Source organism: Sinocyclocheilus grahami, unplaced genomic scaffold (assembly GCF_001515645.1).
Source record: "Sinocyclocheilus grahami isolate Dianchi unplaced genomic scaffold, SAMN03320097.WGS_v1.1 scaffold97.1, whole genome shotgun sequence".
Lineage (NCBI taxonomy): Eukaryota > Metazoa > Chordata > Actinopteri > Cypriniformes > Cyprinidae > Sinocyclocheilus > Sinocyclocheilus grahami.
The window spans coordinates 178,635-192,078 of record NW_015505276.1 but is presented as its reverse complement, the minus strand read 5'-3'; the positions used below and the strand labels follow the sequence as shown (position 1 = coordinate 192,078).

General features: G+C 35.7%; 1 protein-coding gene across 4 annotated transcripts in view; it reads right to left on the bottom strand.

Annotated features, from left to right (window-relative positions):
• Positions 1–12,707, bottom strand: part of dock6 (dedicator of cytokinesis 6) — a 76,272-nt gene extending 63,565 nt beyond the window's left edge. For all 4 annotated transcript variants that reach the window (XM_016275883.1, XM_016275880.1, XM_016275881.1 and 1 more), the window contains exons 1-3: positions 12,594–12,707; positions 7,416–7,503; positions 1,387–1,562 (exon numbers count right to left, since the gene is read on the bottom strand). In XM_016275883.1, coding sequence (XP_016131369.1) covers positions 1,387–1,562; positions 7,416–7,503; positions 12,594–12,643 — 314 coding nt within the window. In that variant the 5' untranslated portion in view covers positions 12,644–12,707. The remainder of the gene's footprint in view (positions 1–1,386; positions 1,563–7,415; positions 7,504–12,593) is intronic.
• Positions 12,708–13,444: the final 737 nt, after the last annotated feature.

Genomic DNA, 13,444 nt, shown 5'->3' with positions numbered 1-13,444 from the left:
TTCAGAAGCGCCAGATTGTCATAGCAAAGTCAGAATGACCTCCTCTCCTAGGTTCACGAAACGGTCGTCCATAAAATGCATTGCTGTTCTGTTGTAAGTAATCTTAAAGATTCCTAAATGCATCTACTTTCGGAAGGCCAAATAAAGTGCTTTTGCTTTCGCCTAGAAACACACAGTGTCTCCCTGACATGGCTGCTTCAACACTAACTGCGGTTACTGAAACCACGCCTTCTTTCTTTGCGTGCACATTTGGATGGCATTATGCAAATAATTCCACGTAGATATGTGGATATGTGGGGGCGTGTTAGAACGAGCCGTTTTAGGGGGGTGTGGCAGAGTCTTAACTTTTATAAAGAATGGTTTTGAGAAGAATTTAGTCTTTGCAACTTCAGGGATCTTATCTATGCACAATCAGCTTGTAACACTCCAAAGAGAAAGGAAAAATTGAAATCGCATCATATGACCCCTTTAATGAGCTAACATGAAATAGGGTTGTATTTTTTTAAACAAAAAATTAATAACTTCTGTAGCAAATGTAGCTATTGCTCATTGTGAATGTTAATGCATTGTCTAAGGTTAACTAATGAGGTCGTATTGTAAAGTGATACCTATTGGTCTTTGTAATTCTTTTGCACTTTAATCTGTGTAAAATTTTTAACTTTATACATTTTTTGTGTATTGCTTTATTGTGTGTAAATGTTCAGTTATTTTTGTTATAAGAAAAAAGTTATTAAACCTGTTATACTGTATTATGACAACACTTTTTTTCAACTAAATTTAAATTAGGGCTGCACAATTATGACAAAAATCATAATTGTCGATTATTCCCTTGAAATTGTAATTGCTATTATTAATTACGCAATTTACATTGAATGATGTTTATACCATTGTTTGAAGAAACGGCATGCAGTATTTTTATATGAAAATAAACAAGCTGAAAACACTCAGAGAAAAACCTTTAGTGCTTTTCTATAGTATTAAGCCTCAAATGTCAACTGTACATTGGATTGGTTTCTTCTTTAAATAATAAAAAAAGCAAAAATATGAATGGTTTTATAATGTTATACTAACACTAAAATTAAAACAATGGAAAACCCCTTAAGATAACATGTAGAAAGAAAAAAATCTTAAGCACACAGAATAACATAAGTGGACTTTGAACAACTAATTGTTATTAATATGTAAACGATTACATAATTGTGGCATCTGTAATTGTAATCGCGATTAGAAATTTGATTAATTGTGCAGCCCTAATTTCAATATCGTGATAATACTGTATACTGTGATAAAAGCATTAGCAATTAATCGCAACAAGAAAATTTGATACCGGCATATCCCTATTACAGTGTGGCGTGTGTGTGTTTGTGTGTGCGATGAGCGACTCACTCCTCCTCCGGGACGGGCGGCTCTATCGTGGCGCACTCTCTCTCCTGCAGCAGCAGCTCCAGGTCATCGCTGGGGAACTCCAGCAGCTGTCGGAGAGGTCCGGGCTCCGCTCCTGGCGGATGGCTGCTAACATACTCCTCATAGTCCACCGGCTCCACCACCTCCGTCAGAGGCACCTAGAAGAGTACACCCGTCACCTCAGAACCCAGACTCACATTGAAAGTTAAGGCAAAATTATTGAATACCTGTGGGTCTAAGAAATTAAACTAACTTTTACTAGTGTCATTTCTATACCATTCACTTCATCATCTGAAGATTTGTTTACTTTAAAATTTTGATCAAGTTCAATCACGTTTCTTTCAGGATTCTCTGATGAATAGAAAGTTCCGATATATTGCATTAATTTGATAAATATATCTTTTGTAACATTATAAAAGCCTGTACTGTCACTTTTGATCAATTTAATGCATCCTTGCTTAATAAAACCTTTTTTTAATATTACTGACCCCCTTTGTTTGGACAGGTACATTTTTATTATAATTTTTTTATGTTATGTTTACTCGCAGTAAATATTTGGTATCGAAAAATTTATTAAATTTGTTTAATTAAATAATTAATTTTTTCAGACCATTTTCAACCTTTACTCTAGCAATAAATAAAATTACAGATTTGTTTTATTTTGTATTTAAGCTTTCATCAGCTTAGTTTCAACAAATGCTCTTTTGTCCACTGAGGCCAGATGTTTTGAGTTTAAGTTACAGTATGTTTTCGTAGTACAATTAACTCTTTTTAAAATTTGATTCTGTGTAACATGATCCACATAAATAGTTTCAGGGCAGTTATCTACATGCTGTTTGTAACATGTAGTGTAGCTAACAGTTTTTCAATATGGATGCTTGACTGTAGTTTAACTCCTCTACAAAATGAGACACTTATTGACAGCTTATTGAGTTACACTTTCACAGTTACCAACACTCAGTGTTGGGGAGTACCTAGTAACATGTAACAGAATTACATAATTTAATTACAAAATAAATGTAACTGTAATTAGTGTATTAGTGTAATGTGTAATAAAATTACAGCTACTTATGAAAATGTTAATGATTACAAAGGAGGTTACATCTGATTTTTTCCACACACATACAGATTTGACTGCTTTCTTTCCCAAATTGCATCGACTGTTCTAAAACATGAGACACCAATGTTTCAGGAGTTTAGGACACAGAATCAGACACATGCTTAGTTAATAACTGTTTTATTTATTATTTGGGTTTATGTATATGCCTCTTTTTTTTAAGATTAACAGTTTTTCCCAAAGCATTGTTAGATGCCAGTGTTTCATGTCCGTCATAGTTATGAAAAGATTTGATTTCAAAAACAGCACCATAGCTATTAATCAGGAAGGGGGCCAACACTTTTTCACACCACTGTATATTATGATTTTAAATCTGTATTTAACTGCAGAATGATCTCAAAGTAAACATAGCTGCTAAAGTCTGATTTTGTGGTAGCTGTGCTTTAAAATGAAATTATTATAACCTTAATTCAAGTGAATTAGGACTTTGAAAGTCTGACAGTAATCAGTGTTGAATCCTGTAAAGTTAACCCTGCCTGCTTTAAATGTTTGAAAATGATTCACATTTGAAAACATTTGTTAAAAATGTAGAAAACTAATCAAAAAGTAATTAAATGTGATCAGTTACATTGCTTTAATAAAGTAATTGATTACATTACTATTACATTTTAAATATGGTAACTTGTAATCTGAAACCTATTACATTTCCAAAGTAACCTTCCCAAAACTGGCAACACTGCATACACAAAAAGGGTACAGGGAAAACTTAAAAATAACCTTGTGTTAGGGGAAAAGAAAGGGAAGTGATTGTGGCTTGTGGTCATTTCCTCTTTCCCTTTTCACTCCTATGTATAATCACATATTATATACAGAGGTCCCAAAAGTGATTTGGACACTTTGGTCACATTTAAAAATATCATGTCATTGAATTAGATACAAAACATCCAACCAACTAGTATTTGCAAACACACTGCGAAAAAGTCCTTTTCTCAGAACTAACTTTTAAGAGCCATTTTTGACTCACTGACTTTTGATCAACTGGTTATTTTCAGTGACTGTGTGAAGTCATTTCTACTCGAGTTCACATGTGTCCAAACAGGTATAACCACAGGAGGAGAGAATCACATTAACTATAAACATGATCCACTTTGACAACAAGAAAGTGTGCAGATCGTTTTGTTTTCATTTTGAACAGTATATCTATTGTTTTTTTCATTAGAAACCTAAAGAAATGTGAATGTTTTGCTTTAAAGGTATACTTGTTGTGCTTTTTTTTCTTTAAATAGATGCCACTTGGATACATTACAGTTTAAACATCTGAGATCAGCAAGTATTTTATTTTATTTATTTACTTTTTAGAAGAAAGTCTCTAATACTTGCCAAAGCTTGTTTATTTGATCCCAATTACAGTAAAATCATTAATAATGCAAAATATGATTACAATTTAAAATAGCTGGTTTTCTATTTGAATATATTTTAAAATGTAATTTATTTCTGTGATGCAAAGCTGAATGTTCAGCATCATTACTCCAGTCTTCAGTGTCACATGATCCTTCAGAAATCATTCTAATATGATGATTTAGTGCTCAAGAAACATTTATTATAATATTATCAATGTTGAAAGCGGTTGTGCTGCTTAATTTTTTGGGGAAAAAACATGACACATTTTTTTCATGATTGTCTGATAAATAGAAAGTTCAATAGAACAATGCTTTTTGGATATAGAATTATTTTGTAATATTATAAATGTCTTTATAAATGTCTAATTTAATGCATCTAAAAAATAAAAAAAACATTCTGACCCCAAACATTTGAATATAGTATATATTATGCAAACACATTTTTAAGTATAACTAGATTCATTTTGGGACCACTTTATATCCATTAATTAAATATTTGTTTATTTATTAATGTGAAACCTCACCAGTGCAAACGCATGTAGCACTGTAAATATTTATATATTAATTTTAGTCCTGATAAATTTCAGAAGAACAAGAGTATCGAATATAATATATTATAGTACCAGATTAAATTCTGTATGAAAGTCTTTTTTTTTTAGTCAAAGCAATTATTTTGCAAAGCATTAAATTACGCCCTCATTCTTACTCAAGACCTGGCAGGAGCCCACAAGACTGTGTGCAGACAAGCAGAAATATACATGAACAAACACAATTACACACTAACCATTTGATGAGCTCCAGCACGTTTTTTGGACAGCTGCGGAGAGCCATAAACAGTGGAGAACCTTCCCAGGAGTGGCCGGCCGACATAAAGGCTCGTCTCAGTTTTGCCAGAAAACATCTTGATGATCCCCAAGACTTTTGGGAAAATACTCTGTGGACTGACGAGACATAAGTTGAACTTTTTGGAAGGTGTGTGTCCCATTACGTCTGGCGTAAAAGTAACACTGCATTTCAGAAAAAGAACATCATACCAACAGTAAAATATGGTGGTGGTAGTGTGATGGTGTGGGGCTGTTTTGCTGCTTCAGGACCTGGAAGACTTGCTGTGATAAATGGAACCATGAATTCTGCTGTTTACCAAAAAATCCTAAAGTTGAATGTCCGGCCATCTGTTCGTGATCTCAAGCTGAAGCGAACTTGGGTTCTGCAGCAGGACGATGATCCAAAACACACCAGCAAGTCCACCTCTGAATGGTTGAAGAAAAACAAAATGAAGACTTTGGAGTGGCCTAGTCAAAGTCCTGACCTGAATCCTATTGAGATGCTGTGGCATGACCTTAAAAAGGCGGTTCATGCTCGAAAACCCTCCAATGTGTCTGAATTACAACAATTCTGCATAGATGAGTGGACCAAAATTCCTCCACAGCGCTGTAACAGACTCATTGCAAGTTATCGCAAACGCTTGATTGCAGTTGTTGCTGCTAAGGGTGGCCCAACCAGTTATTAGGTTTAGGGGGCAAACACTTTTTCACACAGGGCCATGTAGTTTTGGATTTTGTTTTCCCTTAATAATAAAAACCTTCATTTAAAAACTGCATGTTGTGTTCACTTGTGTTATCTTTTACTAATATTTAAATTTGTTTGATGATCTGAAACATTAAAGTGTGACAAACATGCAAAAAAATAAGAAATCAGGAAGGGGGCCAACACTTTTTCACACCACTGTATATTATGATTTTAAATCTGTATTTAACTGCAGAATGATCTCAAAGTAAACATAGCTGCTAAAGTCTGATTTTGTGGTAGCTGTGCTTTAAAATGAAATTATTATAACCTTAATTCAAGTGAATTAGGACTTTGAAAGTCTGACAGTAATCAGTGTTGAATCCTGTAAAGTTAACCCTGCCTGCTTTAAATGTTTGAAAATGATTCACATTTGAAAACATTTGTTAAAAATGTAGAAAACTAATCAAAAAGTAATTAAATGTGATCAGTTACATTGCTTTAATAAAGTAATTGATTACATTACTATTACATTTTAAATATGGTAACTTGTAATCTGAAACCTATTACATTTCCAAAGTAACCTTCCCAAAACTGGCAACACTGCATACACAAAAAGGGTACAGGGAAAACTTAAAAATAACCTTGTGTTAGGGGAAAAGAAAGGGAAGTGATTGTGGCTTGTGGTCATTTCCTCTTTCCCTTTTCACTCCTATGTATAATCACATATTATATACAGAGGTCCCAAAAGTGATTTGGACACTTTGGTCACATTTAAAAATATCATGTCATTGAATTAGATACAAAACATCCAACCAACTAGTATTTGCAAACACACTGCGAAAAAGTCCTTTTCTCAGAACTAACTTTTAAGAGCCATTTTTGACTCACTGACTTTTGATCAACTGGTTATTTTCAGTGACTGTGTGAAGTCATTTCTACTCGAGTTCACATGTGTCCAAACAGGTATAACCACAGGAGGAGAGAATCACATTAACTATAAACATGATCCACTTTGACAACAAGAAAGTGTGCAGATCGTTTTGTTTTCATTTTGAACAGTATATCTATTGTTTTTTTCATTAGAAACCTAAAGAAATGTGAATGTTTTGCTTTAAAGGTATACTTGTTGTGCTTTTTTTTCTTTAAATAGATGCCACTTGGATACATTACAGTTTAAACATCTGAGATCAGCAAGTATTTTATTTTATTTATTTACTTTTTAGAAGAAAGTCTCTAATACTTGCCAAAGCTTGTTTATTTGATCCCAATTACAGTAAAATCATTAATAATGCAAAATATGATTACAATTTAAAATAGCTGGTTTTCTATTTGAATATATTTTAAAATGCAATTTATTTCTGTGATGCAAAGCTGAATGTTCAGCATCATTACTCCAGTCTTCAGTGTCACATGATCCTTCAGAAATCATTCTAATATGATGATTTAGTGCTCAAGAAACATTTATTATAATATTATCAATGTTGAAAGCGGTTGTGCTGCTTAATTTTTTGGGGAAAAAACATGACATTTTTTTCATGATTGTCTGATAAATAGAAAGTTCAATAGAACAATGCTTTTTGGATATAGAATTATTTTGTAATATTATAAATGTCTTTATAAATGTCTAATTTAATGCATCTAAAAAATAAAAAAAACATTCTGACCCCAAACATTTGAATATAGTATATATTATGCAAACACATTTTTAAGTATAACTAGATTCATTTTGGGACCACTTTATATCCATTAATTAAATATTTGTTTATTTATTAATGTGAAACCTCACCAGTGCAAACGCATGTAGCACTGTAAATATTTATATATTAATTTTAGTCCTGATAAATTTCAGAAGAACAAGAGTATCGAATATAATATATTATAGTACCAGATTAAATTCTGTATGAAAGTCTTTTTTTTTAGTCAAAGCAATTATTTTGCAAAGCATTAAATTACACCCTCATTCTTACTCAAGACCTGGCAGGAGCCCACAAGACTGTGTGCAGACAAGCAGAAATATACATGAACAAACACAATTACACACTAACCATTTGATGAGCTCCAGCACGTTTTTTGGACAGCTGCGGAGAGCCATATTCCCGGGAAACCTGCTTCCTGACCTCAGACGCTACTGTCCTGTGAGAGACACAGAAAGGGACATTTATTATATTTACTTGATTTCATACAATCACATCAGGAGCTCATATGCAATGTCCAAATATCACAAAGATGATCAAGATCACAACGAATCAGACACAGACAGCATGACGGGTTCATATCAGATATAGTGGCCAGAGCCAGCCGCTGCTTAGATGGCGACGGCCAAACTCAGAATGTTTGAAGAGATGCTGAGCCGCTGGCAGAAAGCAGGCAGGACGCCACAGCTCTGCCAATTTGGGAACTAAAAGCAAACGAGAGGCTTTAATGCTCAACAAAGCCCAATAACCCAGTAACCCCTCATCCACTCAGAGATAGCCTGCAGCTGCTCCCTAACAAACTCAAACGGTCTCGCTCTCACAGACAAAGATACACACACACACAGCTGCAGATGCTCCAGTTCCCTTCGAAACACACACGCCCCATCATTACTGCTGCTTGCTAAGGCAAGTATCCCTATTACTACAGCTCAAACTTTAGAGTTGGGGATTTGAGGCAAATTTTAGCATGTATCTGATATTGTATGTACTGTAGGAGTGTAGCAGTATATTTAAAAAATGAAATATTGATATGTTACAGTACACACAACCCAGCAGCAGCCACCATAGCAGTTGGCCGTACTACCTACACCTTAATGCTGGTTGCCATCCATCATAAAACAGAAACAAAGAAGATGCATTGGCTGTGTCTGAAATCACATAGTCTCTGAGTAGGTACTTCGCGACCCTTAAAAAAATGTGTGTGTATAGTATACATTTAATCCCGACCTACTACATTTGTCATGTTGTCATTGTCATTAGACCTACCAGCATTAGTTGTGTCACTTTACTCTATTCATAAATCCTCTCTCGTGGCCTCATGGGATAGTAAGGTGTCCATCAGATGCACACTTCAGTGGAAATAGATCCATCCATCATCATATTTTACTATTGTATGAATACTGTGAATTCAGACATACTACTCTTTTTCGTTACTGGTTTTTGCATACTAGCATTGAAGTACATATATACAAATAGTGTGGGTCTGTAATGTATGCAAGAAGATTGTCGCTTTTGTACAGTTATAGTTTATTAACTCTCACGCCACCTCCCTATACTCATATTTTAAGTGCAATTCATTGGCCAAAAAAGAGAAAACACAAAATAAACAAAGTTAAAGACGAATTTGACTGATTTAGACGGACAAATACGACTGCTGCACTCACGTCTTACACAAGGGATTTATAGAAAGCCATGCAATGCTAAAACAGGTGTGTGTGTGTATATATATATATATACAAATTTCTGGATTATCACTCTCTTTATACCTGTCTACCTAAAAATTACCACATAATGAAAAAAATCCCACAATTGTTACTTTATTGTTTGTAACCATGTATTGGGTTTCTATTGACCAACTGAGCAATTTTGACTTTACTCTCCCAGTGTTTATAACGGTTTCAACTTTTAGGAAAAAAACAATTATTTAGTTTTGCTGCGCTATGACTTAAATGTGTTTTTAAACAGTCAGCCAGCCAGCCAGCCCTAAACTCATTCCTGTGATATATTTATTTGAATAGTTAAGCGTGTAGTTCCGATATCACTATCACATTACACTTCATGGCGCTCAATGCATCCTCTTCTCACCCACATGAAGTCTGACTATTTAAGACTTAAAGACGATACACACCATGCATTCGTTACAAAGTCCTTAAACGGGTACACGTGTTAAACAGAAGTAGTGTAGTTGCAGTGTCACACTGTTGCGACGCCCGGACAGTTGAACTAAACAAGACTGCTGCACTCACGTCTTACACAAGGGATTTATAGAAAGCCATGCAATGCTAAAACAGTTTAGAAAACACGTCACGAATTTGTGGAGGTTTATTCCTTTTCACTGCGTCGCATATGTTTTTAAATGCAATCTGTGTGAATGGCACTTCGGTTCTTTGGATTAAGCAATGCATACATGATGCTTTTCTGTTAATTTAGACGTAATGCACGTTTTTTTATTGAGTTACTTCCTTGCGTTGACAATTTAAATGTGCTGCATTATTTTGCTCATTGCGCCCTCCTGTGGCCTCGGGATACAAGACGAAAGTTTCCTTAAAACCTATTTAATCTGCATATAAAACATTAGAAAGTAGATATTTAATTTTTATTTTGTGTTTGATTTTTAAAACAAAAACAATTTTTTGTTTGTCTCAATAAATTGGGTTAATTTAAAAATACAGTGGTTAAATTTAAACATTTCTTATATTGCTCTTTGTTTTAAAAAAAGTTTATAAAAAAAAGTCAATAATTATCGATACCGAACGATATGAAACATTAGGCTATATCGATGATACATTGTTTAGCTATATCGCCCAGCCCTAATGAAAAATCTCTAATATCCGCCGATAACTGATATATCCTGCATCCCAACACATCCACCCAGAACACCCAAACAAGTGCATAGCAATGCGCACTTCTTAACATCTTAGCAACAACACGCCAAAACCTGGCAGCCAATATCAACACAATAGCAATGTGGAGATGAGTGAGTCTTGGGCAAATACTTCCACATTTTCTAACCCTAACCACTGCTTCAGTTCTTGATCTCAAAGCACAAATCCAGACTTTGCTCTGCTAACAAAATTTTGCAGACTACAGCATCAGGCCCTCCTGTCATTCAAGCAGCCCCGATGTGGTCCAAAGAGCGGATGTGGCCCCCTCCCAGAGGTCAAGCCACTGCACTGATTAACCATTTCAAAAAATCGTTCGGACAAACTCCAAGCTTGACAGGCCAGCGGGGTCAAGCTGAAACAATAATAATAATAATACGTTGATTGGTTTACAGTGTGCAGCAAAGAATATAAGGGTTAATTCACCCAAAAATTTAAATTAGCTTGTGTTTTACTCACCCCAGAGGCATCCTAGGTGTATATGACTTTCTTCTTTCAGACGAATCCAGTCGGAGCTATATTAAAAATTGTCTTGGCCGGCACGGCTTCCGCATATGAGTCAGCGGAAGTGAGAGAAAAGTGTTTATTACGTTTGAAATATGGATATTTTTCTTTTAAAAACACATGGATTCGTTACAGGGGGCCTTTACTCATCCCCCGGAGCCATCTGCGGCACGTTTTATTATGAATGCGCGAGCTTTATTTGACGACTTGTGGACTGTTCAACTGCAACACCCGCAGACTGCAATGATAGAGCTTGGAATAGCCAGGACAATTTTTAATATAACTCCGACTGGATTCGTCTGAAAGAAGAAAGTCATATACACCTAGGATGACTCTGGGGTGAGTGAAACACAAGCTAATTTTCATTTTTGGGAGAACTAACCCTTTAAGCACATACAAATATGTAACCTTTTAAGTGTTGCAAAATCAGAGCTATAGGAATGCCACCCAACACTGTGGCTTCCTATTTCCTGCTTCAAAAGGAAAGAGGAAAACTAGTCTGCTCTAAAAGCAAAGCAATGGGCAGAATGGAGCACACCACACTTTCCTACATCCTGCAAAGAAACAATGAGTCTGCTCTCACAGAGGTGAAGACAGAAAAAGATAATAACTCATGAAACATAATCCTATGCACATAAAAAAGATGACGTTTATAAGGTCGATACTGTGCATCAGTATCGTGTACAGACCACATGGTATATGAATATAGTACTTATACAAAACCATGGTTTATATGTAAGTATTATGGTATTGCCATTTGAGTACAGTGCTTTTGTAAGGGATCACTCCTGAAGATTCTCTCCACAGGCTTGTTTACTTCCATCCACATAGCAAGATCTCACTTAGATTTCACTTTCCCATATGCTTTTGAACATGTACACTGGCATGCTGGAGTGATTTTAACCTCCTTATCAAATTATCAGCATTGCTCCGATCTACGAGAATTAACGAAAACTACCATATCAATAACTCCAAACAAATAAATAAACAAGTGAATTAACCAACCACAGACACACTCAGTTTCTGTGAACCCACCAGGCAAGGTCCAAAGATGCTTTCTCAGCAAAAAGTGAGCTGATTCCCACTAAAGAAGAGCATCACCTCTTGATGAGCATGCAAGATTCATATAAAAGTGCAAAACAAATAAGAAAAACACTTATTGATCAATCAATAACGTCAAAATCAAACTGTCTTGATTTAACATGAACATTTAATAGCTGACGTGAAACGTTACATGACCAGATATTAGAGATGCACCGATATGAAAATTTTGGCCGATACCGATAACCGATTATTCTTTATTTTTGAAAGCCGATAACCGATATGTTGGCCGATAAATCTATATCCAAATTGTTATATACTTTTTGAGAGCCTGATTACAAAAAAGGTCTCATCATTAAAAGCCACATCCCAAACACTTCAACATAAGCAGCCTAGTTTGAACGGTGTACATTTTAAAAATATTTTTACTCTCCCATTACCAAATTTAGTCATAAAAAAGTCTTACAAATATATATATATATATACAAATTTCTGGATTATCACTCTCTTTATACCTGTCTACCTAAAAATTACCACATAATGAAAAAAATCCCACAATTGTTACTTTATTGTTTGTAACCATGTATTGGGTTTCTATTGACCAACTGAGCAATTTTGACTTTACTCTCCCAGTGTTTATAACGGTTTCAACTTTTAGGAAAAAAACAATTATTTAGTTTTGCTGCGCTATGACTTAAATGTGTTTTTAAACAGTCAGCCAGCCAGCCAGCCCTAAACTCATTCCTGTGATATATTTATTCGAATAGTTAAGCGTGTAGTTCCGATATCACTATCACATTACACTTCATGGCGCTCAATGCATCCTCTTCTCACCCACATGAAGTCTGACTATTTAAGACTTAAAGACGATACACACCATGCATTCGTTACAAAGTCCTTAAACGGGTACACGTGTTAAACAGAAGTAGTGTAGTTGCAGTGTCACACTGTTGCGACGCCCGGACAGTTGAACTAAACAAAAGGTTCATCCCGGTGTAACTCGTGGCGGATCTCTTTATCTCTCCAATCGAGTCAGTCCCGATGCGCGAGACGACTAATGCACGACTCCTCAACCGGTTAACACTCGGTAAAGTTCACCTACCTGTTAATCTTATGCGCAAAAGCCCTCCGTTCGCTGGGTAAAGTTGCCATCCCATCTAAACAGGGAGAGCTCCTTACAGTTTCCCTGTACTTCGGTAATATTATTGTGGAGCATAAGCTTCCTTGTGTCAGTTTTTGGGCGCATAACAGCGCCTCCTCCCGGTCTGGGGGCGAATGGCGCTTATAATAGCGCTTAGCTCACCAAACCGGTTTCCAATGGCGCAGCTGTCTCTGTCTCTGGGGATCTGCTGCGATGTTTATCGTTTCTATATAATTCAAGTTGATGAATGTTTTTCCTACTTAAAGAGGAATAACGCTAACTCTGCAGACTACCAAGAACACCACAAGCCATCTGTTATCCTGCTTAAGTGTTAGGCTTTTCATTTCTTTAAGATGCTGTTCAAAAACAGCATATCAAAGACATATTTAAATAGCCTATATTCATTCAGAATAGTTTATTGTTCCGATATTGTTGTAAAACAGTTCGTTAGCCAACTGTAGACTTCTACCGGATGTCGGGCGATACAATATAGAATTCAGTATTAATGTAGAATACGTATTTTACAATGGTTAGTTGGTGCTTTCTCGTGTGAATGAAAGTGTTGGAGCTGTGTGATTTTTGCCTGAGGCGAGGAGCAAGTTTTTTAACCGTTAAGTCTCTGATTTCTCGTGAATATTTTGCCCATGAGGAAATGTAAAACCCGGAGTGGAGCAGAAGCTGGGAGGAGAAATCTCTGTCGATCCGCTCCACTCACACACGCTGATCCAGACCGGACTACAGTCTGCGTGTTACTTGCAAACATACAAGCAAAAGATTTATGTTTTGCCTTCGCCTGACTGAGGAGAATCGAG